Source organism: Callorhinus ursinus, unplaced genomic scaffold (assembly GCF_003265705.2).
Source record: "Callorhinus ursinus isolate GAN/ISIS: 27379988/994484 unplaced genomic scaffold, GSC_fseal_2.0 scaffold12, whole genome shotgun sequence".
In the NCBI taxonomy this organism is placed as follows: Eukaryota; Metazoa; Chordata; class Mammalia; order Carnivora; family Otariidae; genus Callorhinus; species Callorhinus ursinus.
In genome coordinates, this window is record NW_027397074.1 from 46154750 (window position 1) to 46181480 (window position 26731).

Consider the following 26731-nt stretch of genomic DNA (forward strand, 5'->3'; position numbering starts at 1 on the left):
TAGATCTATGTGGCCCAAGGGAGAGGGAGGGTGGAATGCTGCCCTCCCACTCTGGGGGTGTCCAGAAGGCAAAGATTGGCCCAGAAGGACATGGAGCATGAAGGAAAGACATCAGAGCTTTCCTCTGAGGGCCTTGGACCAGCCGCTGGAGGGGGGTGAGCACCCTGTCCCAGGAGCTGGGCCATCCTCAGCTGGGGTGCAGCAGAAAGGGTCCTGCAGGGTGCAGGGCAGAGGGGAGTGGCTGGAGGGTGTCGGAGCCCCCTCCCACTCCGAGGGGAAAGTGGGAGCCCCATGAGTCACCACTATAGCTCTGGTGTGCTGACTGATGATGCTGTCTTCCTGTGTGCTGGGCGCAGAGGCTCCCCGGACAACAGGGCTGCTCTCATCTCTTCCCGCTGCCATCAGTCACTGGGCTGGTGGGGCCTGAAGAGGGCCCCTGAGTGTGGACAGGGGAGCAGACTCCCCTCTAGACCATGTATCTGTCACACATCCATTCCTGCCAGGTAGGGCTCCAGTACTTTCTGCTGTGGGACCTTGGGAAGTATCTCCTCTTCTCTGGGCTCAGTTTCCCCACAGGGGAACTCAGTAGTGATAGTGGAAGGTGGCCTTTAAAGTTCGTCTCAGGTGTGAAATGGTGTGTCTATAATGAAGTCTTCCAAAGGAAGGTATTACAGATGTAGAAATATGGGCAGGGGGTAGCAGAAGTTCTGACCAATCCCCAAAGGTGTGAGAAGGATCACTAATAACATACAATGAGTTCTGAGCTGAGCTTCCTTTTACCAGAGACAGAGAATGGCAGGAGTGTAAGGATGGAGTGTACAAGCTTTGGAGCTAGCCTGCTTGGGTTCCCTTCCCAGCTCTACCACCTATTTGCTGTGTGACCTTGGAGAAGTTACTGAAATCTCTCTGTGCCTTAGTCACCTTAGCTATAGAATGAGGATAATGCTAGTAACTACTTCAAGGTTTGGGGCAGGCGAAAGGAGTTAATGCAAACTGATGGCTTGGAAGGGTGCCTGGCACATACTGAGTATTTAATAAATGTTAGTCATTAGCAAATAAAGGTGCAGCGGTCCTGCCACTCCCATTTTGAAAGTGACACAGGGCTATGGGGACAGAGGTGACAGCAAAAGGTGCAGAAACCTGAACACAATAGTAAGAAATTAGTAACGGTTAATGCCCTACTGGGGACCAGGCTATTCTATATACTCTGTAGTTTACTTACATGAATTTGTTGGTGTCTCACAGTAGTATCTATGAGATAGGCATTACTATTATTTCCATTTTACAGACAGTCAAATTGAGGCACAGGAAAAACTGGCGTGCCTGAAGTCCTAAGGCTTAAAACGCCGGCAAAATTGTCCCCACGTCCACCACCATAAATGCCAGGGAGTAGAGTTTAATTGTTCTCAGATCAGTTGCAAAAGCCAATTGCCCCAGCAGAGCCTGGACCCAAGAGAGCGAGCCTAGGAATACTGGTCACCAGGTGGTCCTGAGCCAGCTGCACGGCTGGGCCGAAAGAGCCCGGTGTTCATCCTCAGGGAGGGGAGAGTCCAACCCCAGACCGCAGTGGCCGGGCCTAGCCTTGTCCTGGGGGAGGGTCACTGGCAGGCTGGGGGAGTGCAGAGCGGGGAGGCAGCCAGGACGAGGGGGAGGAGGAGCAACTGACAGGGCTGCAGGTGACAGGGGCACCATGCCTGTGGCCCACAAGAGCAGCAGGTTTGGGGCAGGTGGCCTCCAGCTGTAAACTCTGAGCGCTGTCCAACAAAGATGGGGCAGGGAGACGTCAGAGCGTGGACGGCGGGGCGGGCAGAAGTGCCAGAAGGGGCCGAGGAGTCTGTCGTCTCGGAGAAGCTGGAGAAGGTAATCCCTGAGGTCCCCAGCCAGCGTGGGGGCGTGGGAAGATATAGGTCCGGGAGCTCCCACGCTCTCTCTCGCGGGTGAGTCTAGTGGGCAGGGGAGTAGTGGGGAGAGTGAACAAGAGACAGTAGTGGGCTAAGGGAGTAGATCTTAAGAGTTCTCATCGTGAGAAAAATGTAACCGTGTGGTGACGACATTGACTCGGCTTACTGTGGTGACAATATATACAAATATCAAGTCGTTACATCGTGTACCTGGAACTCATATAACCTTATATGTCAATTATATCTCAATTAAAAAAAAGAGAGCGCAACAGTGGGAATGGGGAACCCGGGTCTAGTTCCAGATAAGGCCCTGTGTTGAGCATACCCCAGCCCCTCCACCCTGCGTCACTGGGCTGCTTCCCATCCTTGCCGAAGCAGCCTAGTGACAAAGCAGAGCTGGGGGATGGTTGGGCTGGGGCCTCCGCTTCGGCTTGTTTTGAATCAGTGCAGCTGTGGCCGAGGAACGGGGCCTGCCGAGAGCGGGCAGGAGCATCCTGCGAGCCCGGCGTCCCCGCGTGAGTGCGTGAGCGTGTGCGTGCTCGCGTGGGCATGTGTGCATGTTTGTGTGTGCGCCTGTGCCTGAATCCAGATAGAGCTGATTGCCTCTGTGTATCTGAATGCCTTTGCAGAATCGGGGTGTGTGTCACTACACAGATCGAGGATCTGATAAACATAGGAGTCTCTGCGCTGCCGTCTGATTGCATCTGTACGTATCTTTATTGTGTTCTGCATGTGCTTCTGCGTTTCTGTGAAAGCGAGTGTGCGAGAGTGTGTGTGGAGTTGTCTGCCAGCCCTTGAAGGAATCTCCCCCTCTGCGTATTCCATGCATGGCTGTGTACTGATGCCTCAAGTGGGTGCCCTGGGGATAAATGTCTCTCTTTGTCTCTGTGGGGTTGACGTGTGTTTATGCTCTTCTCTGTGGACCTGTTTCTGTGTATTTGTGTGTGTGTGTGTGTGTGTGTGAGAGAGAGAGAGAGAGAGAGAGAGGGAGGGAGAGAGAGAGAGAGAGAGAGAGAGAGAGAGAGGGAGGAGATAATCAGAGATCAGCCAGCTCTCAAACACAGATTCATTCTCTGCCTGCTTGCTGCCCCCCACTTGCCCTTAGAGCAACCAGAGTCGTGGAAGCTGCTTGCTCTTCCGGACCAGCTCTCTGAGTTCTAATAAAGGTCAAAACAGGGACTTTAAAATCCTACTCTCCATGAGAGTTACCTGGAGAGCCAAAACCAGCATCGATGTCCGGGCCCCCACCCCAGAGAGACTGACTCAGTTGGGCAGGGGTGTTTTTAAATGCTCCTCACTCCTCGGTGGTCCTGATGGGTGGTCCGGGCTGAGTGTGGGCTAAGAGGTCAGAGCACGTCTTCAGACTGGGGTTGGGGCTCAGGGAGGGGGCAGCCAGTCTCCATTTGCGGGATCCCCGTCCTGAAGGAGGCAGGAGAGCTGTTGCCATCTCAGGATATTGCTGAGAGCAGGGAGCCCTGATTTCACGTCTGAGTGCTCTTGCCAGATGTCCTTCTCGAGGAACTTTGCTCTGTGCCCCAGGGCAGAGGTCTCCCCCAAGGAACAGAAACAGCCGCTCGCCCCTGTTTCTGGTGGCACCTTGCTGGGAGTACGAGGGAGGTGGCCCCTGAGGAAGGAACGCTGTGTCCGCTTGGTGACACGGGCTGTGCACCCATTTCCCTTCTATGGCTCTTGTCTGGGCCCTGCTGGCCAGGAGGGAGCTGAGATGAGGAGTCACCTTCCTCCTGGCTAAGACAGCTGAGATCCACAGAAGCCAAGGGTCTAGATGGTGGCTGGGTGTGGGGCCAGAGCCCAGGTGCAGGCTGTAGGCTGGGGCTGCTGACACCCACCCCCTCCAGATGGGCTGATGGAGGTGCCAGGGCCACCTGGCGTGGTCCTGGGTGGGGGCCCACCTGACTTCACATCTCACTGGCCTTTGGCTGGACATTGTCCTAGGTGTGGAAGAGTCAGCTGCAGATCGCAGACGTTTGCTGCCTTGTGGTGGCTTCTCTAAGCCCTTCCCTGGCCGAGAGAGACAGCCTGTGTGCTGAGCCAGTCGGGTCAGAGTGTCAGCTCCTGCCTCAGCACACAGGGCTTTAGGCTCCCCAGGGAGAGCAGAGGTGACCGAGCCCACTGGGGACCAGCACCGCCGGGTCATGCCAGAAGCAGCCCATGCCCAGTAGAGGTGTGTCGGGGGGGGGGCGCTGGGAGTGAATATAGAAACCCAGGCCTGAAAGTCCAGCATAGCTGGTGCCTCGAGGTGCCCAGGGATGCTGGGGCCGGTGCTCCCCCCAGCCTGCCCAGTCCTTCCTGACCTGCAAGGGAGGGCCTACACCAGCATCCTCAGGGCCCCCTGGGCTTCTCAGAGCATTTCTTGGGGACACCCGAGGCCTCCCTCAACATCTCTGAGTGGGCCCTGAGTGGGTAGAGCAACAGGTGGGTAAGACAGGGCTCCCTTTTGTTGAGCTATCCTGGGCTCGTTTTCTTTCTCCTTTTTGGGTACTTGCTGGTCACCAGAGTGAGCTTGGAGAAGCTAGGAGAGAGGGAGAGCACATGGGTTGGCAGCAAGCCAGGGGCACAAAGGGAACCAGGGTCATGGCAGCTCTGCCTGGTAACGGGCGTTATGCGGAGACTAATGACTGGGATGCAGCCCCTCATGGGTCTCTGAACCAGGCACCTACGGTGGGGGCCCTGACACCGGCCGACTGAGTCGTTTTAATAATAATTTAATAGGAATACAAAGAATAATTTTTAAATTACTGTGTAGTATTCCCTTGCATGGCTGCTGAGGCCTATTAACGGGGCCTGGTTGATGAATGCTGTGTTGCTTCATTTTCTGCTGTGGATGCTATTTTAGGTGATGCTGCAGTAACTATCGTTGCACATGCTTTTTTTTTTTTCGGGCGAGTGCAAATATTTCTCAGTAAAAACCCAGATGTGGAATTGCTGGGTTGAAGGGCATGCATGCTAATGATCAATTTTAGAAGCAGACCAAGCTCTCCCTCCTGGGAATGTGGCAGAGCTCCCACATTCTCCCCGCTGGACTCCCGGTCCCCTGTCCAGTCCCCACCAGCAGCCCCAGTCCTCGGGGACCTCCCCCCTTGGAGAATGCTCTTCAGCAGTCGCCCTCTGGCATGTCACGATGGTAGAGGCTTTCTCCTGGAGGCCGAGTGGGCCGAGGCAGGGGGAAAGGAGGTTACATCTATTAGCAGGTCGGCTCGGCAGCTGGAACGAAGCGATGCGCTCTGTGGTGAGCACATGAGTTGAAGTGCAGTTCTTTCTCACGTAGCAGTCTGGAGCTAGGGAGGCCTTCTGGGCTGGTGGGGTGCTCGCGGCGATCCGGTTCCTTTTGGTGCATGGCTCCCCATGCCCCAGGGGTTGGCTCCGGCGTTTGGGCAGGGCGAAAGAGCAGAAGCCAAGAGCAGGTACTGCCTCATGGACAAGGGGTCCAGAGGTGGCACCTGTCACTCCCACCCGTATTCCATAGGTGGGACCTTCGTCACAGGCCCACACCTGTGAGCAGGAAGGACTAAGGAATGTCTTCTTTAGGTTGGCACACACGTGCCAGCTAAAACTCTGTCACAGTGGAGGGAGAGATGGGGAGACAGTTGTCTGCTCCCAAGGGGAAAGCCATGCAGACCCTTCTGGTGGCCTGAGCCCATGTGCTCTGCACTGTATCCCCAGTGCCTAGCACTGCGTAGGCGCTCAGCAGATGTTTGTTTGGAAGAAGAACAAAGGCAGGGAGGGGCTTACCCTTGGAGGCTGAGAGCCTTGCTGCAGGTAAGGGGGTGTCAGGAGGAAAGGTTCTCCCTGCCAGGGGACCCACGGCACTCATGTCTTCCTTTCTCTGTAGCCCGTAGACACCGTGGGGCTGACCAGCGGCTGCTCTGAGTGGGAGGCCGGCAGTGCTGGCGTGAGTCTCCTTCCGGATTGAGAAGCGTCATGGCCAACATCTTGCAGGCCTCCCTGGCTGCTTTCCTCCTGCTGCCTATGGTAAGGGCCCAGGACCCTCCCCTCCATGACCCACTGGAGCCCCAGGCTCACCAGAGCCCACACCGCAGAGAACCTGTGTCTTTTTTTCTGTCCTCAGCCAAGCTCAGTTCTGCTAGCTGCTATTTCTGCCTGAACCCCTACTGGGTCATTCAGTGCCTTTGGGTGAATTACAAAGGGTGCCCCTTCCTCAAAACCCTGTACTGATTTGATTAGAAATTTTGACACAATTTACAAATCTATTATGATGGTGCATGTGTAGCAACCTTTAGAGTTGTGCAGTGTACAACCTGTTCAACTATATGCAGGGGCCCTAGTCACAGCTGCAGAAAGCTTTTTGACCCCAGGCCCTAGCCCGTAATTCTCTGCCAGGTTAGAGCTCAGAAGCCTGCTCTTTACTTCTGCCTTAAGGGAAGGGTAGGGGAAGAGTGCTCCTCGGCATTGACTTCTGCCCCTCAACTTGGGAATTTAGGCCAGCAGTCGATGCAGCTGTCGTCAGAGACCTGGATGCCAGTCCTGTCTCTGTTCTGCCTTGCTGTGTGACCACAGAGAACCTCGCCCCTCTCCCTGGAAGCCTGCACAGCTGTGAATAGTCAGAACTCGACCGGATCCCTCAGCACCGTCCGTGGCGGCTCAGATGCCTGAGCCTGCCTCCGCACTTGCAGACACCCCCTTGAGGAGCCATCCCTGCCCCAGAGTTTTACCTTAAAGTGACAGCATAAGAACACAGCTGTCATGGACTTTGAAGTTACTTGGTCCTATGCTTAAATCCAGTGCCTGCCACTAACTAGCTGTGTGACCTTGGGCAGGAACATTTATTTTTTCTGAGTCTTGGTTTCTGCTTTTGTAAAATGGGGGCAGGAGTGAATGAGAGCAGCTTGTGGGTCCCACTGAATGCAACCAGTGCTCCTTTGCCCACAAGCCCCTGGGGGTGCACCTCCTCCTGAGCCCCCAGAGGAGAGAGAAGCTGAGCCCCCTCAGCCTCGTATCTCTCCCACCCTCTGCTTGCTTCCCTGAAGTACAGTAATAGCCTCGTGGTCTCTGGAGCCAGACTGCCTAGGTTCGGATCCTGGCTGTACGGTCTACTAAGCTATGTGACTTTGAGAAAGTCGCTTAATGTCTCTGTGCTTAGGTTCACATCTGTCGAATGGAGAAGATGAAAATAGTACCTCCTTTGTAGTGCTCTTGAGCGATGTGTGTATAAGACAGAATAATGCACGCACACAGTACAGTGCTGTGTATGTGTTTGCTAATATTATCACAACACATGGAAACTGAGACCCAAGGAGGAGTGGAATCCACTGAAGGCCACATGCTGAACTGGTGAAGGAGAAGAGCCCTCATGGTATCTGTGGCCCCTGCTGGCCCCGAAATCTCTCTGGGACTGTGCTCTTCCTGCTTCCGCCCCCCATCCTCCGCACTGCCCTGGGGCTTAGGTAGCAGGGCTTGTAGGGGAGCCTCCTGCTCTCGCCTCCCATCCATCCTCTGTGTCCCTCGCAGGCCACCGCCATGCATTCTGACTGCATCTTCAAGAAGGAGCAAGTCATGTGCCTGGAGAAGATCCAGAGGGCGAATGACCTGATGGGCTTGAACGACTCCTCCCCAGGTGAGTAGGGTGGTGAGGAGGTCACGGTATCCCCAGCACAGCCAGGCCAGCCTTTAGAAACTGGTGTCCCAGCCTCTGGCCATTTTGTAGAGGGTGGTGGAAGGTACAGGTCCCTGGGTCCTTCTGAAAACCCTCCGGGGTGATGGAGTCCTGGATCTGCTCTGGGCAGTGACCCTGGCGTTGCCCTCCTCGGGGACAGCCTGCCCTGGATGCCTCATTCTGGAAGAGGCTATTCTGGGTGGCTGGATGTGGCTGCGTCTGATCCCATGGGGGCTGAGATCGGGCTGGTGTCTGGGCTGTGGAGCGGCCGTTAGAAAGCTTATTAGCAAGCAGCCTGAGCCTGGTGGCAGCAGGGACACAGCTGTTGCCAGTGGCCGAGCTGGAGAGCACCTGGTCAACCCAGGGCAGGCAGTGCGGGGTCATTTCCCTCTCTCTGTGCTCACTCCACCAGAAACCAGAGAACAAGCCTGCAGCACGAACCCCACTCCTAAGCCTGCTGGGTGCAAAATGTTTCTCTTGGGGCTGCTGTTAGCATTGGGGGGGGGGGGGGGGTACTGCTTCCTGGTGCTGGATGGGGCCATGCACTGCAGGACACTTAGCAATCATAGCTCTCCCCGTTAGATGCCCAGAACACCCCAATCCCAGTGACAACCCCAAGTCCTTTGCACCTTGTCCAAGTGTCCCTCATGGCGGGGCCCCTGGCTGAGAACCACAGGTCTGTGTAAGGCCGTTCCTGCTGACTGACTCCCCACTGTGCAGATGGGACGCTGAGGCCCACGGGGCAGAAGAGGGGGTGTGTGGGAGCTTGGGGATTTGGGGCTGGGGGCATCCCTGGAGGCCTTGCCAACCTCACCCGTTCCTAAGTTGCTAGAGGGTGGGGCTCTCTGCCCCGACTAGAGGGCTCTACTTTTCCCTCTGGATCCTCCCCATTTCTGAGGAGCTCTTCTGAGCACCATCTGTTTAAATACTTGATTAATCGGCAGCCCAGTTAAATGTAATGGTCCCTGCGGGCTGAGCTCCCTGTACAGTCAGTGAACATTAACTGGTAATGAAGCTGCTCCTGGCCATGCTGGCCTTTCCCTCCGGGCCGAGCTCTGGCTCAGCCCTAATCAAGGCCGAAAGTGGATTCTAGGCCCCACCACCCAGGGAAGCTAAGCAGGGGGCCCAGATGGGCATAGTTGCAGGAGACCAAAAGAATATCTGGTCCAAGCCTCTAGTCGAAGGGGTGGGAAGAGGGGAGCCCTGGGGCCAGTGACTCGTTAGACCACACCCCACAGGGGTGGGAGTGGGCGGCAGGCTGAGGTGTCCTGCCTCCCAGCCTAGGGCCGTGGCTCCTGCATCGCAGGTCTCAGATACACTGGGGCTTGGGTAATGAGAAGCATCCAGAAGGGAAGAGTAGAGGTGGGGTGGGAACCAGGCCTGGGGAGCTGTGTACAGATTAATTGCACAGCGGCTTGGGGAGTCCTGGGTTGGGAGAGGACATGAGGGCCTGGCCACAGGGGTGTCCTCGCAGAAAAGCATGAGTGAGACAGATATAAGGGTGGGCACCCTCCCAGGAAGGGGCAGGCCAGGGCTGGGTGAGGGGGGGTGTCTCACCCCCAAGTGATGCTCGGGAGAGGAAGAAAGGAGTTCTCTGTGGGGAAGGTGGGCAAGGATTCACGGAAAAGGTGGTATTTAAACCAGATCCTTGGTTCTCAAACCTGGCTGCACATCAGAATCACCAGGAGCTTTTAGAAAAATGTACCCCAGCTACAATCCAAACCCATTAAATCAGCACTGCGGTCCGTCAGGATGTTTAAAGGCTCCCCAGGAGATTCCAATGAGAAGCTAGGCTGAAACCCCTGAGCGAGGCTTAGGGACAAGCAGGCACTTGGTGGCAGGTGAGAACTGAGGGCTGGATGAGTGGGGAGAACATTCTAGGCTGAGGGAACCCCAGCAGGAAGAGGTGGGGGAGGGGAATGGGTACCTCCCTGTATGTGGAACCCTGAATTAGGGTGGGTGCAAGTGGGCTATAGAGAGCGTCTGGCTGAGGGTCCCAGGGGCCCTGTGAGTCATGGCTGACCACAGGTCACCCTCAAACCTGGACGTGGGTGAGGGACCCCAGGCCTGTGGAACAAGTTCACTCATCCACTGACCTACTCATTCATTCACTCACTTGTTCATTCACTCATTCATTCACTTACTCGTTCATTCACTCATTCATTCACTTACTCGTTCATTTCACTCACTCGTTCATTCACTCATTCACTCACTCCCTCATTCATTCACGCACTCATTCATTCATTCACCTATTCATTCATTCACTCGCGCATTCATTTACTCACTCATTCACTCATTCATTCAGGTGTTTAAGGTGCGAGCTGTTACGGTCCCGCCCACCGTACTCACCGTGCCCTTCCTCCCTCTATTGGGTCATCCCCCACCTGGAGCTCTGTCTCCCTTGCCCAAAAGGTCCTTGGAGCATCCTTGTCATTGCAGTTGAGCCAGGCCTCTTGGCTCCGTATTAAACCTGCTTGTGAAATCCAGGCAGCTGTTGATCTCCTTGCACTGTGCAACGCCTTAGAACCCCCAGGAGCACTTAAAGGTGCCGATGGCCAGGCCCTTCCCAGACCAACGTGATCAGCATTTGGTGGTGGAGTTTGTTGAAGGCACGTGTTAAAAGCCTTCAGATGATTCTAAACATATCCAAGTTTGAGGGCCATTGTTGTGGCCAGAGGACAGCATCCACTGGATGCTCATGCCATCTTGGACCAGAGAGCAGCCCCCAGGGTGCAGGTAAGCCAGGCTGGGAGCTCATTCCTAGCCAAGAGTCAAATGTGAACGACAAGGAGAATTGGCAGTTAGCATGGTGTTGCCAGGCTGTGCTGGGGTGACCTGAGAGGCCAGCCCTCCCCCTGTATCCCTTCCTTGCCCCTCCCCTGCCCCTTCTGTCCCTAAGCACATGCACCATGCACAGAACTCTGGCCAGAGGCTGGCTGATGTCCCTGAAGTGCACTTGAAAGTGGAAAAAGAAAATCTCTCCGCTTGTTCTAGTAACTGAGTTACGAACTCATCATTATGGTTTGCTGTAATTGAAAAATGTATTCCTATGTATTTTGTATATTTCCCCATACTCTTTTAAATTGAATACAGTGAGTGCGTTGGAATGAGGACACTGATCTGCTGGAGGTGAGGTGTGTCCATGCCACAGTGTGTGTGGCTGGGGTGGGGGGAGTGCTCCCAGGAAGTCACCTGCTTCCTCTTAAACCCTGTCCCTGGGACACCCCAAAGAGAACATGGGATGGTAATGCACAAAGTGGCCTTTGGGGTGGAAGCCAAGGGACAGAGAGATGCGGGGGTGGGGGGTGGGGTGGGACCAGAGCTCCGCAGTCAGCTGAAGAGGGTAGAAAAGCCAGGTGAGGCTGGCAGAATGAAAGCAAGCTTGCTGACTGCGTGGCTTAGTTCATCCTTGGTGTGTTTTAGATGTTTATTGGAACCGTTATTGAGGCGATCCGTGTAGTGGTTTTGTATCTCATCTCAAACTCCTGAATGCTAAATGGGACTCGAGACAACACCGAGTCCAGCTCTGTCATGTGACCCAGAGAGAGGTTGAGGCTAGAGATGGCAGTCACTGGCTCAGTCACACGGAGCGCTGGAGCCAGCTCTGGGACAGGACCCAGGTCTGCCATCCCAGCCGGGGGGGGGGGTGCCCTTTGTGTGGCGGTGCTCTTGTGCCCAGAGAGAAGGAGAAAGGAGTCCTGTGCGTGGGAACAGGGTCTCCACTCTTAAGAGTCGCCGGTCCCACACAGGTCACAGGCATGGGCTGCCTTGTTCTCTCTGCTCAGCCCGAGTGGCCAGCCTGCGTGGGGTGGGCCTGGCCAGCGACTCTTCTTTGCAGGACCGTGGGCTTCCGTCAGCCTGGAGGCTTTCCCTGCATTTAAGCGGAGCTGCTTGGGTGTGGTCCTACTAGGGGTGCCCCTTCTCCGGAGAAGATGAGAGAGGCCTGCGGTGGCTTTGGCGGGGGCAGGAGGGAGGAGATTTGGAGGGAAGATGAGGAAGCCTGCTCATTGCTATTCTGCCCCAGCCTCTGAGCCCTGTCCGGGGTGCAGAGTGCTTCACCCCAGCCCCCACCTCCACTCTCACCACCAGAGGAGAGGCCTGGAGGAGGGGGCCACCTCAGGGCTGGGCCCAGGCTCCCCAGCCCTGGAGCAAGATCGGCTTCTTGACCACACCTGCCAGCCACTCTGCCATGGAACAGGCACTCAGCATGGGAAGGGGTGGGGTCCGCGGGCTCCCTCACTTCTGACAAAGGGTTCCATTTCTGTCCAAACTGGTTTTCCTTTAGTCCCGTAGTTCTCAGACTCAAGCCTGTATCAGAACTTCCTGGAAGGCTGTTAAAACACAGAATTCTTGGACCCAGCCCCAGAGTTTCTGACTCAGTGGGTCTGAGTGGGGTGCATCTCAGGGGTACAGATGAACATCTGCATCTCTGGCAAGTTCCCTGTGGTATTCCTGGGCTGGGGACCCCGCTCTGAGGACCACTGACTTCCAGAGGAGAGGACTGCATCTTCATTCCTGCCCCACCGCCCCTCCCCCCCACCGCCAGCACTGAGCTCACAGCTGGTCCCCATTTTATGGATCGGAAATATTGGCTGGAAAGTAAATTTCAGTAAATAGAATCATATTTTTTTACCCTTGAATTGTGATGCTAAAATGAGGGGCTTGTTCTAACAATACCCGAGCATCCTCAAAGGGAGGACTGCATCTTTGAGTCCCTTTGGTGTCCCTGGTCTCATGGGTCTTGAACACTGTGTGGAACTGGACAAAATCATCACCATGACAACCTGCGATTAGCTCCTTATTTTGTTCCAGTCGAGTCTAATGGTCCTTGTGTTCTCTCTCTGTTCAGGGTGCCCAAGTGGTCTTTTCCCCTCCTGCTGTCGCAAGGCACTGGCGTCTCCTTGGCTGCTTTGTGTCTAATGTCTTAGTGTGAGCAGCACCCTCCCCCGTCCCCCAGAGTGTGCACAGCACTCTCCCCTGAGCAAGATCCCTGCTGCGCCTGGGTTCCTTGGCCCAGGTTCCGTAGAGGCTTTCAGGCTTGCGGGGGGCGGGGAACAGACTGAGCCAGGAGGGCACAGGTGGACTTCGTGTAGAATTGGGGAACCAGAGGAGAGGTGAATAGGGGGACTTGGGGCTGTAAAAGCAGAGAGCTCTCCCAGGGGAGAGGAGCCATTCTGATTTTCAACCTCTTTTGCGGGGGAGGAGAGGAGGGGAACAGGGACTGATGCACTTGACCATGTCCTCCTGGAAGCAGGCTTTCCCGGCTGCTGTGTTGCTGAACTGTCCTGGTTTTCCCTGGGGTTCTGGCCGCCCCTCCTCAGTCTTCTTTGCTAGCCCCCCTTCCGAATGCTGCATTCCTTCTTCTGTTGCGACCAAGCCTTATATTCTTCTCTTCTCTAGTGCACACCCTCTCACTAGATCCATCGTCCCGGTCCGCGATGGGTCCTACCTAGCATCCCTGTGCCGACCACCCCTGGCTCTCTTCCCCCCCCCCCGTTCTGACTCCCCGTCTGCACTCCGGACTTGTATCTAACCGCCTGTTAGAAATCCACCTCCACTTGGCTCCTGGCACCATCTCAGACTGAACACACTCCAGACGAAGCCCTTGAGCTCCAGCCTGCCTCATGCCCTCCACCATTTGCTTCTCATCCGGTTTCTCTCCACTGTGGGGAAAGGCTGACCCCTGCAGCCACACAGACACTCAAGCCAGAAGCCCAGGTGCCATCTTTGGTACCTCTCTCCCTTTCACCGCATCAGTCAGGGTAGCCTAGATGTTGCTGCAGTAACCAAAAAATAAAAAAATAATAAAAAATAATACAAATAAAGACCTTAAAATTTTAGGGACACAGCACAGCAGCCTTTATTGCTTGCACACACGGGTAACAGGCTGGTGTGGTTGGCAGAGGCGGGAGGTGGAGCTTGACTCTGCACCGTCATTCAGAGCCCCGGGCTCCTACCGTCTTAGAACACTGCCACCCTCAACCGGTGGCCCCCCAAGGATGCTGCAGAGAGGGGAGAGGGAGAGAATGGGCATGGAGCCTGTGAGGGGCGCCTCTGAGAGCAGTCCATCACCTCCACTTACTTACCATTGGTGAGAACTCAGTCACGGGATACGGGTGAGCACCAACGGTCGCTGGCAGGCTGGCTGGCCGCAGCTGGTCTGTCACCGGGCCCTCCACTTCTGCCTCCAGGCTCCCCTACACACAGCATGCCTTTCCGTCTTGGCTGTCCTGGCTCCAAATCAAGCCCCTCTGCCCTCCCCTGGACTTCTGCCATATCCTAACAGATACGTCTCCGTGTTTGATTTGCTGCTCTTGAAATGTATTACCTTCCCACACAGCTGAATCAGATCATGGGACGCCTTGTCTTAAAACGCATCTGTGGGAGGCAAAACAGTGGTGTCCACATCCTAATCCCCAAAGCCTGAGAATGTGTTACCTTACATGGCAAAAGGTACTTGGCGGGTGTAATTAGGTTAAGGATCTGGATTATTCAGGTGGATCCAGTATAATCGCAAGGGTCCTTTTAAAGGAAGGAAGGTGGCAGGAGGGTCAGAGAAGGGGAGACTTGAGGATGCTTATGCTATAGGCTTTGAAGACGGTGAAAGGGGCCCCTGGGCAAGGAATGTCTTGAATCTGGAAGAGATAAGGAAATGGATTCACGCTAGAGCCTTCAGAAGAAATGCAGCCCTGTAAACATCTTGATTTTAGCCCAGGGAGGTCAGTTTTGGACTTTCGGACCTCCAGAACTGCAAGATAAGAAATTGTGGCGTTTAAGCCCCTGAGTCGGCCTTGTTGCAGTAGCACTAGGAAGGTGATTCATCATCTAAGGGCTTCTCTTAGCATTTGGCCTGAAGTGCAAGATCTTTCACTTAGACCACCAGACTGTAAGCTCTATGTAGGCGGAGACCCGGGCTGTTTTATTCACTCCTGTATTGCTCTGCAGTGTCGGACTCATAATTGACACAGAATAAGAGGGAGGGGAAGGGAGAGTGAGAAGAAAAATAGGGTAAAAGGAGGAGGAGGGGGAGGAGAAGGAGAAAAGGCGTCTTGAAATCCTTCAGTCCCAACAGCACTAAGCTTTGTTGGGACTAGAGTCTGGAACAGATGGGGATAGAGAAGCTGGATGTATTCTGTGGGGGTGGAAGGAAAATGAGTTGCTGTCCTCAGTTCGAGAAACCCAAGGCTCTTTCCCGTCCTCCTCATCTCCCCGGAAGGGGTTTCTGGGGGGATTCAGAGCAGGCTGCAAGAAGGAGGGGAGATGAGGTAGAGCCCACACCACCTCTGAGAGGTGGGAACTGTGGAAGCGTGCGTGGGGCAATCTGCGAAGCCCTGAGGTGGCGACCTGAGTCTCCTGTGACCCCAGTGATGCGGGCCAGAGGGGCGGTCAGAGGGCTTTGCGCTCCCGATGGGGTCAGGGACATTGTCCCCTAAAGGAAAATTGTTTTTCTGCTCACAGCATTTCTGACATTGAATGTGTGGGTTTTCCAGGTTTCTGTGGACATCGACTGGTGTCCCTACAATTTAATTCACTTCTGACACTAACTACCTGGAGTTAGCACAGACCCTACTGGCTAAGAGCTTGAAGACTGTCTCCTCCCCCACTTCAGATGCCAAATGTAAATCATGGGTCCCCATGTCATCCACATTTCTGTCTGAATTGACTACAAATTGGGGGTTCCCATGACCTACCTCCTCCTCAGTTTCAATAATTTGCGGTAATGGCTCACAGAACTCAGGGAAACACGTTTACTATAAAGGATATACAAGAACAGCCAGATGAAGGGGTTCATAGAGTGAGGTCCAGAAGGATCCCAAGTGCAGGAGCTTCTGTCCCTGTGCAGTTTGGGATGCACCAACCCATTAGCTCTTTGAACCCCATCGTTTAGGGTTTTTATGGAAGTTCTGTTATGTAGGTATGATTGACTAAACCCTAAGCCATTGGTGATTAGCCCAATTTCTAGCTCCTTCCCCCTCTCCTGAGGGTGGTGGGTGAGGCTGAAAATTCCCCCGGCAACCAACCACATGACCCCAGAGTCACCTCATTAGCATAAATTCAGGTGTGGTTGAAAGAGGCTTATGAATAACTAAAGACACTCCCCTCACCCTTATCAGGAAATTCCACCGGTTTAGGAGCTTTGCCTGGAAGCTGGGACTAAGACCAAATACATAATTCTTATTATGTCATGCATGGTATTGCAGTTCCCTAAACCCAGGCACTGGGATTGGGCCCTCGAGTTACGGATTTCAGTTCTAGTCTTTCTACCTGCCCTGGTGCTGTAGGAATTGCCCCTAGGAACCTTAGTCCCTGGAGGGGAACCAGGCTGGGAACCTAAGGAGGGCACCAGGAGGGCTCTGATAGTGTGGCAGGCCATGGGGTAGGGTGGGGCACCTTGGCAGGTACCCCTTGGGAGATGTTTGTCTTGGCAGTGGGGCCAGAGAGGGCAGCCCTGGACTCCCCAGCCACCCTTCTGGGCACCAGCAGGTCGTGAGTGAATCTCTGTTCCAAATTTGAGCTCTGGTCACCCAGAGTTGGGCATATGCTCAGAGACACCCCGCCCTTGCAGTGCACACAGGGAAAATGAGTCAGAGTCATGAAGTGAGCCCTTGGCAGAAGTCAACCCAAATTCAAGTCTTTAGGCTGCCTTGCAGGTGCTGAAGGGACATGCAGGTGCCCTTCTGCTTCCTCTGCCCTCACAGGCAAACTTCCCAAATTTGTTTCCTGCCCCACTGTGGCCCCGGGCCTGATGGGTGTTGGAGGTGGGGCAGGTGTTGAGTAAGTAGTTGTTAAGAGCATGGATTCCCCACCATGCCTCTATGCCTCTGCCCTCCAACCTGGGAGCCCCCACCTCCCCTCATGGCATCTCTGCCTGGGGCCTGCATCTTTCCTTGCACCTCAACCCTCGGGACCATGCTCCCTCTATCTGAAGTGCCCTGAGACCTCAGGAACGTCAGCTGGCTGCAGCAGCTGGTTGTGCCAGGGCCTAATGTTCCATATTACAGGAGCATCTGTTGGCTGGGGCTTCTAGGGCATGGGCCAGACACAGCCCTGCTCCATGACCGTTCCATGGTCTACGTGGACCACGGCAGCCGAAGATGTGCCACTGGGTCTCTTTCAAGGACATGATGTCATAACCAGCCATGTGCCGGCTGGTTTCCTGCTGTGGAGGGTGGGCAGGAATCAGCAATAACTGGCTACTGCTGTGAGACCTGGGACCCTGCTCCCCTCACGTGGCCCCGGTGTCCTTGGCTTCTTGGTTTGTTATCCTCTGAGTTTTCTATGGTGCTTCCAGCTCCCAAACTTGGTCATCCCAGGAGCCAGGAGAACGAACATAGGTCAATGGGACTGGGTGTGAATTCCAAAATAGCCAGGTCTGAATTCTGAGAGACCAGGTTTTCTGCATTTGGAAGCTTGGGGTGCCTTCTTGTCCAAAGGCTACCTGAAGTCCATCATGGACCCCAACAGAGAGGCTGGGAGCCCATGAGGCCTGCCCTAGGCCCCCTCGCCCTGCCTAGCACCTGCCCAGGCATCCTCTGTGACCGATTGGTGGCACTCCACTGGAATTTCTCCTCACCTTGCAGGGCTCTGCTTCATCTCCTTGTCTGGGCCTCTCTCAGGGGAATGATTCTCAGGGACACCTAATTGAAATAATGAAATTAATGCCAATAACAGCAGTGAACATGCATTGAGTGAGCCTGGAGTTCCAAGAGCTTTACATGTATGAATTCATTAATCCTCATGACAGCTCTGGGAGAGGTGGGACACTCTCTCAGTCACCCGCTGACTGTCCTTTACCTGGTAAAGAAGCCTCTCCAAAGCCCATATTTATAGACCCCTCAGCAGGATGTGTGTGTCCCTTCCTGAAACTGTACTCTGCCGTCAGACCCTCCACGTGGCCGCCTCCCTCCTCCACCTTTGCCCCCCTCCCTTAGGAATTATATCACTGCATGCACTTCTTCTGCCCACCTGGTAGATGTGGGGTTCCCTGGGGCTCCCTTCTCCATGCCCTTCTCACTTCATGCCCTTTCCCAGGGCCTCACCCCCTCCCCATGTGCCAGAGAGGGAGACAAGGGCTGGGCCTTGGGAGCCATGTTGAGGACTTGAGGTGGTAGGTTTTCTGAAAGGTGTGCACTGCTAGGGGTGGGCTGGATGTCCCGACCAGATCTTCCTTTTGAAAAGATCACTGTCACAGCCTTGTGGGGTCGAGTGAGGAGACCATGGTGCTAGTAAAAGGTAGCTTACCCCTTAACTTGGTGGGGGTGTGGGGATGGAGAATAGGGCATGGATTTCACAAATACCTGGCGGTCAGACCGGTGGGACGTGGTGGCCAGTTGGATATGGGAAAAGAAGGAGGAGACATAGCAAGGGCGGTCTGTTACCGAAACCCAACTTCGGCTGCCCTTTGTTCGAAAAGCCAATACTCAAGAGATGAGTGTTGATTGGAAAGGAATATGAGCTTGATTCAGGACGCCGGCCACTTGGGAAGAAGGCAGTCTTGTCCAAAGGCCAACTCTGAGGTTTGTGCCGGCCCAGAGATTTTTTCAAAGGGTTTAGGGCAGTTAATCAGTTAAGGGAGTGCAGTGGTCTGTAACATTTCTTGATTGCGTGCGCACGACTGACGCCAGCTACAGATGTTATCGGAGTGCTCAGAGGTCATACAGGAGGGTCTGGTGACTGCTGCAGAAGGACTGTGTTCTTTCCTAGGAAAGAATGCGCCATCTATAGGTATACAAAGAAAGGTTTCGTTAATCACGTGGGTTCAGGGTGCTTGCTAAAGCCTGAAGACTGCTAGGTTTGCCAGAGGGGCCGAAGTGGCTTCAAGTCTGTCTAGCTGGGGCTGAGACGGGAAATGGGGCTCTAGTGGGAGATGCTGAGTTGAGTCTTGGACAGGCTGGGTTTGGATTACCTCGGGCCTTTCATGGTGGGGATACGCAGCCCCGGGAGGCTGTTTTCAGGGAGTGCAGGTGTCAGGATCGGGGGTTGTCTGTGTGTAGCTCTGTCCCTAAGTCCATGAGCCAGTGATCTTGTCCAAGGTGGGAGGGGTGAGGCACCGGGGCAGGGCAGCCGCCGGTGTCTGTGGTCAGGCCCCGTTAGGGAAGGTGGAGGGGTGGCCAGCTGGTGGCCAGAGGCATGTCAGCGGAGAGAAGAGGAGGGATAGAGCCAGAGAAAGGGGTGGAGCACGAAGGGAGGTGAGGAAGTGGCCATAGGGGGTGCAGAGAGAGCACTCAGGCGAGGCTGGCCGAGGCTGGAAGGAGAGGGAAAGATTGCATGGTAGGCAGAGGGGCAGGAGGGTCTGCTGAGCCCCCAAATTAATACCTGGTCATCAAGCTCGTCATCCTTCTCTTGCTCCCAGCAGCGCATGTCCAGCGAGGCACCAAGTCTTGATGATTCCTAAACACCCCTCGGTCTGTCCCTGCTCCCCCTCCAGCCCTCTGCCTCCCCCAAGCTGGGCCTGCACCACCACGGCACTGGCCTCTTCTGTCTCCGGGCTCTGCGTCCCTTCACAGTCCTGGGCCTTGGCCACGCAGGCCTCTGCCGGGACGGCTTTCCCCTCCTCCCTGTCGGGCTGGTCGCTGCTCGCCCTCCAAGCCTCAGAGCCTCACCATCTGGAAGGCAGGTGCGGGCCGGGAGCAGCACCCTTAGGCCAGCCAGCTCCTGGCCCTCCCCTAGGGGCAGGGAGGGCCCACCGAGGAGGCCGAGCTGAAGCTGGACCCCATGGTCCAGCTGGACCTTCATGGACCCCATGAAGCTGGATGGCGGAGGCTGGGAGGACTAGGAGGAGCCCATGTGGGGTGATGGTGGGGTGCTCCAAAGACCCCCAGCATCTCATGCTTAGTGATCCCGCCTTGGCCTGGTATTGGCCTGCTTCTCCCTTCCCCACAATCCTCCCAGCACCGTGGGGCTGTGGGAGATGTAAAGTCAGGTGAGAGCTCCCTCTCCACCCCAGGAGCTCCTGAAATGTTCAGCTCCTCCTTGACGGGTCTTTCAGGGATGAGGCTGAGCCCTGCGTCACACAGTGAGCCTCACCTTCTCTCCCTGAAACCGTTCCCTCCCCCTGCAAGGGTCTGGCTCACCAGGGTGTGTGTGCGCCCGCCCGCATGCGTGTGGTGTGTGCAGTGTCCGTGCATGCGTGGGGCAGGGCCCCCTCTCACCAGGGTTCTCTTCTGCACAGGCTGCCCTGGGATGTGGGACAACCTCACGTGTTGGAAGCCTGCCCGCGTGGGTGAGATGGTCCTGGTCAGCTGCCCTGAACTCTTCCGAATCTTCAACCCAGACCAAGGTGAGTTTCCCCCTGGGGCTTTCCTAGGCCATGATTGGTCTAATCTGCTCCCCACACTTGGGCCCCAGGCCTTCCTGGGATGCAAGTACCAAGGACCTGGGGCCCCCTACAGGCCAATATTCCCTGTTCCAGAGCTCCCATGCTAGTGGGAGCATGAAACTACAGACCCTGGTCCGCACAGGGACACGGAAGCACCTGCAGACATGGCTCCTAGGGTGATATCGCGATGCATCCTTGGGTGTGAGGCCAGGCTGTGCTCTTGGATGTGGGCTCTGTCACTTACCCAATTTGGACCTTGAGTGAGGCAATTCACCCCTCTGTCCCCTGCCCCCCATTCCCTGATCTGTCAAATGGCAATGTGGCATAGTGACTGGAGAATCGTGTGGAGGAATGCACATGGTAGCCCAGGTCTTGGCATATTTTAATGGTCAGTAGTGTTAGTTGGTGTTACTATCAGTATCACACATACAGGGATGCTCCGAGGCCCAGAGAGATACCCAAAGATGGACACACAATGAGACGCCTTCAGGCAGCTGGGCATAAGACACTCACCCATGTACACACCCGCATACCCACTTAGATACTAGGTATGGTATCACAAAGAGCTCAGCTTGGGACATGTCTATGTTTGAGATCTTGGCGGGGGGGGCACTGATGTGCTGTGGAGATATTCAGGGGCCCCAGACCCATTTGAGAGTCCTAGGGGTGGGCAGTGTCTGAGCTGTGTGACTCAGGATATTGGGACAGGGGGCAGAAGTGAGGGGGGCAGTGCTCTGAGAAAAGGCACAAGGCCTTAATGACCACATCTCCAAGGGGAAGGGTCTGACAAAGAGGGGTTCGTGCAGATCTCTTCTTTGGGTGTGAGCTGGCCTCTCTAGGCCAGTTCCCACCTTTCAGCTGGGACCTTGTAGACTCCTAAGAAGGGCTGCTCTCCAGCCAGTCTGCCCTAACTCTGGGAAGGGCCTAGAGCTGGACCCTGGTCTTCCACCCCACTCCTTGTGGCTGTGGAAGGAAGCAGGACACCAAGTTAGGCGGGGCTGGGCTTCAGGCAGGTGATGTCCTGAGAACTGTCCCACTGACTGCTGAGCCCTGGGTTGGGGCCTTGTTTAGGGGAGGATGGACGGCAGGGACTCTGGAGGGGATTGGAGGCATCTGAGTCACTTGGGTGCTCATGCACAGGACCTTGTGACCTGGTCCTCAGCTTCCTCCTTCACCTACCTAAGGCTTAGGCCAGTGTCCTTCTAGACCTGGAGAGTGTTCGAGCTCCACTCCACTACGGAGTCCTGCCTCCCTCCATCCTCCGACCTGTCTAGGAGAGGCAGAAGGCATATTCTCTTTCACTTCTGGAACTCCAGCAACCGGGACGCTGCCTGGAGGGGCAGGTGCTTGTGGGAGGTGGCAGAGGGGAGAGTGGCAGTATGTTGGGGTGCAGGGACCCATCCGAAGACCAGGGGAGGCAAGGTTTGGATAAGATGCCTCCCTTGCCCTCCTCCCACTTCCCCTTCTGGATGTTTAGCCACACCTCCTACCTCCAGACCTGCCAGCCCAGAAGGAGGATGGCTTTAGGCTCTTCCATCCTGACAGCTGGGGGGCTGGGTGTGGCCCCAGAGCCAGACAGGAAGTGAATTTGGAATCAGAGACAAACTCGGGGTACAGTGTGCATGGGGGCCCTTGGTGCGGTGGCAGCTGGTGACTCAGCCACATCCTGCAGCATTTCTATGGAAACCGCCTTCCTCACTTCCTCCGTTCATGTAGCCCTCTCATTCATCATTTACCTGAGGCTTCTTGAACATCTGCTTTGGGTCAGGTACCATGGCGAGACTGCTTCTTTTCAACAACAAAAAGGCAAAATGAATCAGCGGTGAACTAAGATTTTAAGGAAAACTTTCCTTCACACTCTGTCCCTGCCTTTGGCAACTGCACCATGAATGTGTTATTTACACCTGATCCTTAATGGCTCATTAAGGCAGGGCCCTTTAGCATCTCTGTTGGCAAAGCTGGGTTAGTGAGACTTGCCTTACATGCTGAGAAAGTTGAGAATGGCATTTCTCATTCTATTTCATGGCTCCCGGGGCCGAATCTCTTTGCTGTAGTAGCTGTTGCTTTGCAGGCTACTGAAGACACAGGGGCACCGAGCTCCCCTCCTCCTCTCGAATGCCTCTACTCATCTCTCCATAGCTGGGTCGCATTCTGGAGGGAGAGGTAGAAGTCTCCCGTGTCTGGCCCACCCCCAGCCCACAGTCCTCATGCCCCTGGGTCCCTGGCAAAGTCTGGGCATGGGGAGTGGGGGAGGGAGGAATTCAGCAGGACCCAATGAGAGCAGACCCAACTCTAGCTCCCTCGTTCACCTCTGGGTTCTCTCTCTTTCTCTGTTTCAGTGTGGAAGCTAGAAACCATTGGTAAGAGGAACCTTGGAGAGGACAGGCTGCTGATCATCTGTCCATCTGTCCATCCAGCGGGAACCCAGTTCTGACTGCTGGGAATGGGTGGGGGTGGCATGAGTTGCTCCTCAGGGACCAGATTCCCCGCCTCTACCGCCTGCCCTTAGCCATTTGGGGAGGTGGGGGACACAGGCAGATGGAAGACACAGCGCTTGGCCTCGGGGTGCTCATGGGCTGATTTGGGAGGCTGAGACACACTTGTGGACGGGATAGAAAATGAGCATTGTACAGGCCGGAATGTGTGTGTGAGCCCATGTAGATACTGACATCCTCAGTGGCCTTGACACTGGAATGGAGGGCAAGCTTGAGAGACCTAACTATGCAGCATGCAGGCAGGGTAATGAAAAGGTCAGGAGAGGCGTCTTGGAGGGGGTGGCATGTCAGCTATGTGTTGGAAACGGGGTTTTGAGAAGTGGAAAGGAAACGAGGGTTCATTGCTAGCAGGGGGTTCGCCATAAGAAAAGGATGGAGGTGGTATAAAGAGTCAGGAGAGAGAGAGAAAAAATGTCCATGGATGAAGTCCTGGGCTCCCTTGGATGAGACAGTTGGGGGCTGAGATGGAGGCTTGTAGACCCAAGAAGAAACCCAAGTCCAGGACCTGTGTTGCTGTTCCTGCCTTTTTCTGGAAAAGGCCCCGTCATCCTTTTCCATTGCTCTCCCAGTCCGGAGGCCCTCCCACCTTCCTGATGATATCCCATCTCCACTTCCTGTGGCCCAGTGGGGAGAACTGAGTCATGGGCCATCATCAGCATCACAGAAGTACAGAGCAAATGGGACTGATGCCAGAAGGCACGGGATGTGTGTGTGTGTATGTGTGTGTGTGTGTGTGTGTGTGTGCGCGCGTGTCAGAAAGGTGTGTGGCTACTGTGTGTGCTGCAGCCTTTTGGCTGAGACCCCACCTCTGTCCTTCAGACCAGGGATGGCCTTGACCTTCCAGGGTAGAGGGTACACCACGCACAGCCCTGGCACGCTGATGGCTATGTGTGCTGACTCATGCCCACTTCTGTGCTTTGCAGGGGAGTTCGATTTCCCTGACAGTAACTCCTTGGATCTCTCAGGTGAGGGGATAAACTGGGGCCCACCATGGGCTGGCTGGAGGGAGGGTATGTGCTGACACGGAGCTTGGCGGCCCGGTTCTGGGGCAAGCAGGGCCTTTCTGTGGCTGTGTGATCTCTGGAAAAGCTGTGGATTTTGTCCACAGAAACTTGCACTCATGTGCTCAGACAGAACGTTGTGCATACAATTTCTGGGAGCACAGATCTCTCGAAGCCACACTGTGGACTCCAAGTACAAATCCCCTAGATTCGATGACTCCTGATAGTTTGGAACTCCCAGGTGCAACGGTGGTTCTCCGACTTTCAGTGTGACCTCAGTCACCTAGGGGGCTCATTAAAACTCAGATTCCCTGCCCCCAGAGTCGCTGATATAGCGGGCCTGGGGTGGGGCCTGAGAATGTGCATATCTAGCCAGTCTTCCCAGTGATGCTGATGGTCTAGTCTGGGTAGGGTGCCCACTTTGAGAACCAGTGCCCTAAAATCCTGTGCTCCTGCGAATTTGCTGGGGCAAAATAGTCTAGTGAAGGGGGCGCAGTCACTGCAAGGTTTTGACAATCTAGAGAATAGTCCATCTTCTTTAGATTTCCATCAGAACAATAGAGTGGCAAAATCGTGGAATAGTTCTGAACAAAAAGGTTTATATGCCTCTGTGCCCACACTGTCTTATAAAAAGAAACAGAGAAAGGAGGAAAATAAAAGAAAGGAAATGGCTTCTACCTCTGGGACACTTTTAAATAATTGTTTTTCAGAACAGCTTCCCTTTCCTCCTCCCACCACCCTGCCGTGGGCAAAGCAGAGAGGAGAGGAGCCCCAGGAATGGGAAGGGACTTGGCCAAGGCTGTAACTCCCCCGGGACAGGCAGACTTTCAGAGGGACTTGGAAGGAGGTTGCTAGTAACAGACTGACGTGGATTTGCTGGAAGAAGGAGGAATTTGGCATCAAAACGGGGGACAGAATTGACTCCTCCTCTCCCTGGGCCTGTCAGGCGTCCTCCTTGTCCTATGTCACAGGACTCCAAATTCGAGAAGCGGTAGAGACCAGTAGTCTCCCCACTCTGGGCAGAGCTGTCCTCTGTGGCAGGGCCACCCACCCTCTGCTTCTTCCCAGAGTCCCAGGAAGTGTGTTTCTGACTCTCTTGGCAAGGAAAGACTTGGCCTCAGCTCTTCCAACTCAGCTGGCGAGGACGTGGGGTTGGAAAAGTAGAGGGGGTTCTTGTCTTGGCCTCTGCCCTTGCCTCCTTCCTCACCTCCCCAGAGGTGGCCTTGGCCACAGCAGGGGGAGCTTTCCAGCAACATGGGTGCTGGAGCTCCTTTTCTGTGGAAGTGTCTTGTTTTACACAAGTTCCTGGCCCCTGAATCCTGTGAGAGAAAGAACCATTGCCACGTGCCCTAAGATGCCAGGTAAACTCCCAGGAAGCCAGTCTGGGAACAGGGGTCGGTCTGGGGCCACAGTCCAGGGCTGGAGGCAGAGGGGGCTGCTTGCCTTCTCCCCTCCACGGGATGGCCGTGGTTCACCCTTACAGACAAATCAGGAGAGGGGAAGATAAAACGAGCAATCATTAAAGGCTAAAAGGCCCCAGGCGGGGCCAAAACCAATCTAGATTCCACCCTACAGACTGTAAATGACTCCCTCCCCTTTGGTGTCCTACGAAATGGCCTTTACAGTCTATCAAAAGGAAATTAAAGTACGTTAGTGACAGGAAACAGACCTCTAAACCTGGGAGGACAAAAGTTTCTTTCTTTCTTTTTTTTTTTTTTTAAACCTAAATACATATCTTAATAAGATCTGGCGCTAGGTTAATGGAGGTCTGGTCCTTGTTAATCAAGCAAGCCATGCATGTGTCCCCTTGGTGCGGGATCTTGCAGCTGTTGCAAGGCTCAGAGCTCCTGATGTTTGAAGGGCACTCCAGCTCCAGAGTCGCCTGAGCTGACTGCTGGACCAGAATCCGGGGGTTGGAGTGCGCTGGCGGCTGGAGTCTGCAACGGTGATCGCACATCATTCATGCCTGTTCACCGACGTTTGACAAGTGCTGACCCAGGGCCTTGGGAAGAGGTTCCGGCCTTTGGTCAGTGAGCGTTTGCCAGTTCCAGAAGAGAGGGAGGCCCGGTCCCCTCAGCCCTTGTTAAGAGATCGGCTGTGCCTTGTCCTCCCCAGTGTCCTTCGTGTAAAGGCTGAGCTTGAGGCCACCAGCAATTGCTATGTTCCCGCGGACGGTGGAAAATTTCATGAACCTTCAATCACCATCTTCCCAGATGCGCATATGGGTTTCTAGAAATTCTCACTTAAGAAGTAATTTTCAAGTAAGAATTGCAGGGTTTTCTTAAATCATTCCCATGCCCCACTGAGTTTTTGTTCTACTGCAGACATGAGGGTGGTGAGCCGGAACTGCACTGAGGATGGATGGTCAGAGCCGTTCCCTCATTACGTAGATGCGTGTGGGTTTGATGACTATGATGAATACGAGCCCGGGGACCAGGTGAGTGGCTGTCCCCACGGGGAGGTGGCAGGGGTGGGGCTGAGGAGGCTGGTGACCGGGTGTCCCCACCAAAGGCCTTGGCTCCTGTTGGGCCTACGTGTCCCTAGGCAGCACGTGAGCCCCTGCTGTGTACCCAAGCCAGACGCACGGAGGGCAAGGCCTCCATTCACTCATTCTGGGCCAAGGAGCGTCTGCTTTGCTTCCTGAGTTCCCCCAGCCCCCACTACACGGCCCCTACCTCCCTGGCTACTCTTCCAGGACACGCGTCCTTCCTGTGGCCTGGCAACTGAAGGGTTGAGGCAGGGCCCAGCAGGGGGCCTCCTGGGAGCTTCTCCAGGCCAAGGTGATGCCTGTTCTGATTGGTCAGTGCTCTGGCATTCAGCAAGCATTTACTGAGCAGAGGCGGAGTACAGACACTGTGGAGGGGAGTAGAAGCTCATGGGGGATGGGGTGGGGGGCAGGGTAGAAGAGGCACTGGGGGGGGGGGAGAGGAGGAGGTGAGATCAGCAAGAGGCGAAGAGAGGAGGGAGGAGCTGGGTGGTGGACCCCTGGGGTGGGCAGGCCCTGGCCCGAGGGCGCTGGGGGCTGGGGCAAGCCCCATGTGGAGCCCTGGACGTTTTGTGCTTTGCTTCCAGGATTATTACTACCTGTCAGTCAAGGCCCTGTACACAGTTGGCTACAGCACATCCCTTGTCACCCTCACCACTGCCATGGTCATCCTGTGTCGTTTCCGGTAAGGACCCCCGACACATACCCGCAGCGTTCAAGCCAGTGCAGCACCCCCTAGCTCGGAGCCCTTACTCTGTCCCGCCCACTCCTACCTTCTCCCCTGGATGTCAGCCCTGGAGGCCCCTTAGAAGGCAGTTCCCCCACCCCTCTGATAACAGATGGGAAACTCGATCTGAGAGAGGGCAGCTGGCATGCCCGGGGCCATGGGCGGACCCTG

At 55.2% G+C, this 26731-nt stretch overlaps 1 protein-coding gene across 7 annotated transcripts in view; it reads left to right on the forward strand.

Annotated features, from left to right (window-relative positions):
- ADCYAP1R1 (ADCYAP receptor type I) overlaps window positions 1-26731 on the forward strand; it is a 57970-nt gene that overhangs the window by 5661 nt on the left and 25578 nt on the right. For 3 of the 7 annotated variants that reach the window (XM_025873312.2, XM_025873311.2, XM_025873315.2), the window contains exons 2-8: window positions 5752-5891; window positions 7389-7494; window positions 19706-19813; window positions 22192-22212; window positions 23271-23312; window positions 25673-25785; window positions 26421-26518. In XM_025873312.2, the coding sequence (XP_025729097.1) occupies window positions 5841-5891; window positions 7389-7494; window positions 19706-19813; window positions 22192-22212; window positions 23271-23312; window positions 25673-25785; window positions 26421-26518 (539 nt within the window). In that variant the 5' untranslated portion in view covers window positions 5752-5840. Of the gene's footprint in view, window positions 1-2530; window positions 2608-5751; window positions 5892-7388; window positions 7495-19705; window positions 19814-22191; window positions 22213-23270; window positions 23313-25672; window positions 25786-26420; window positions 26519-26731 lie in introns of all 7 variants that reach the window. The other 4 variants (XM_073899029.1, XM_025873314.2, XM_073899027.1 and 1 more) reach the window with 3 other exon arrangements.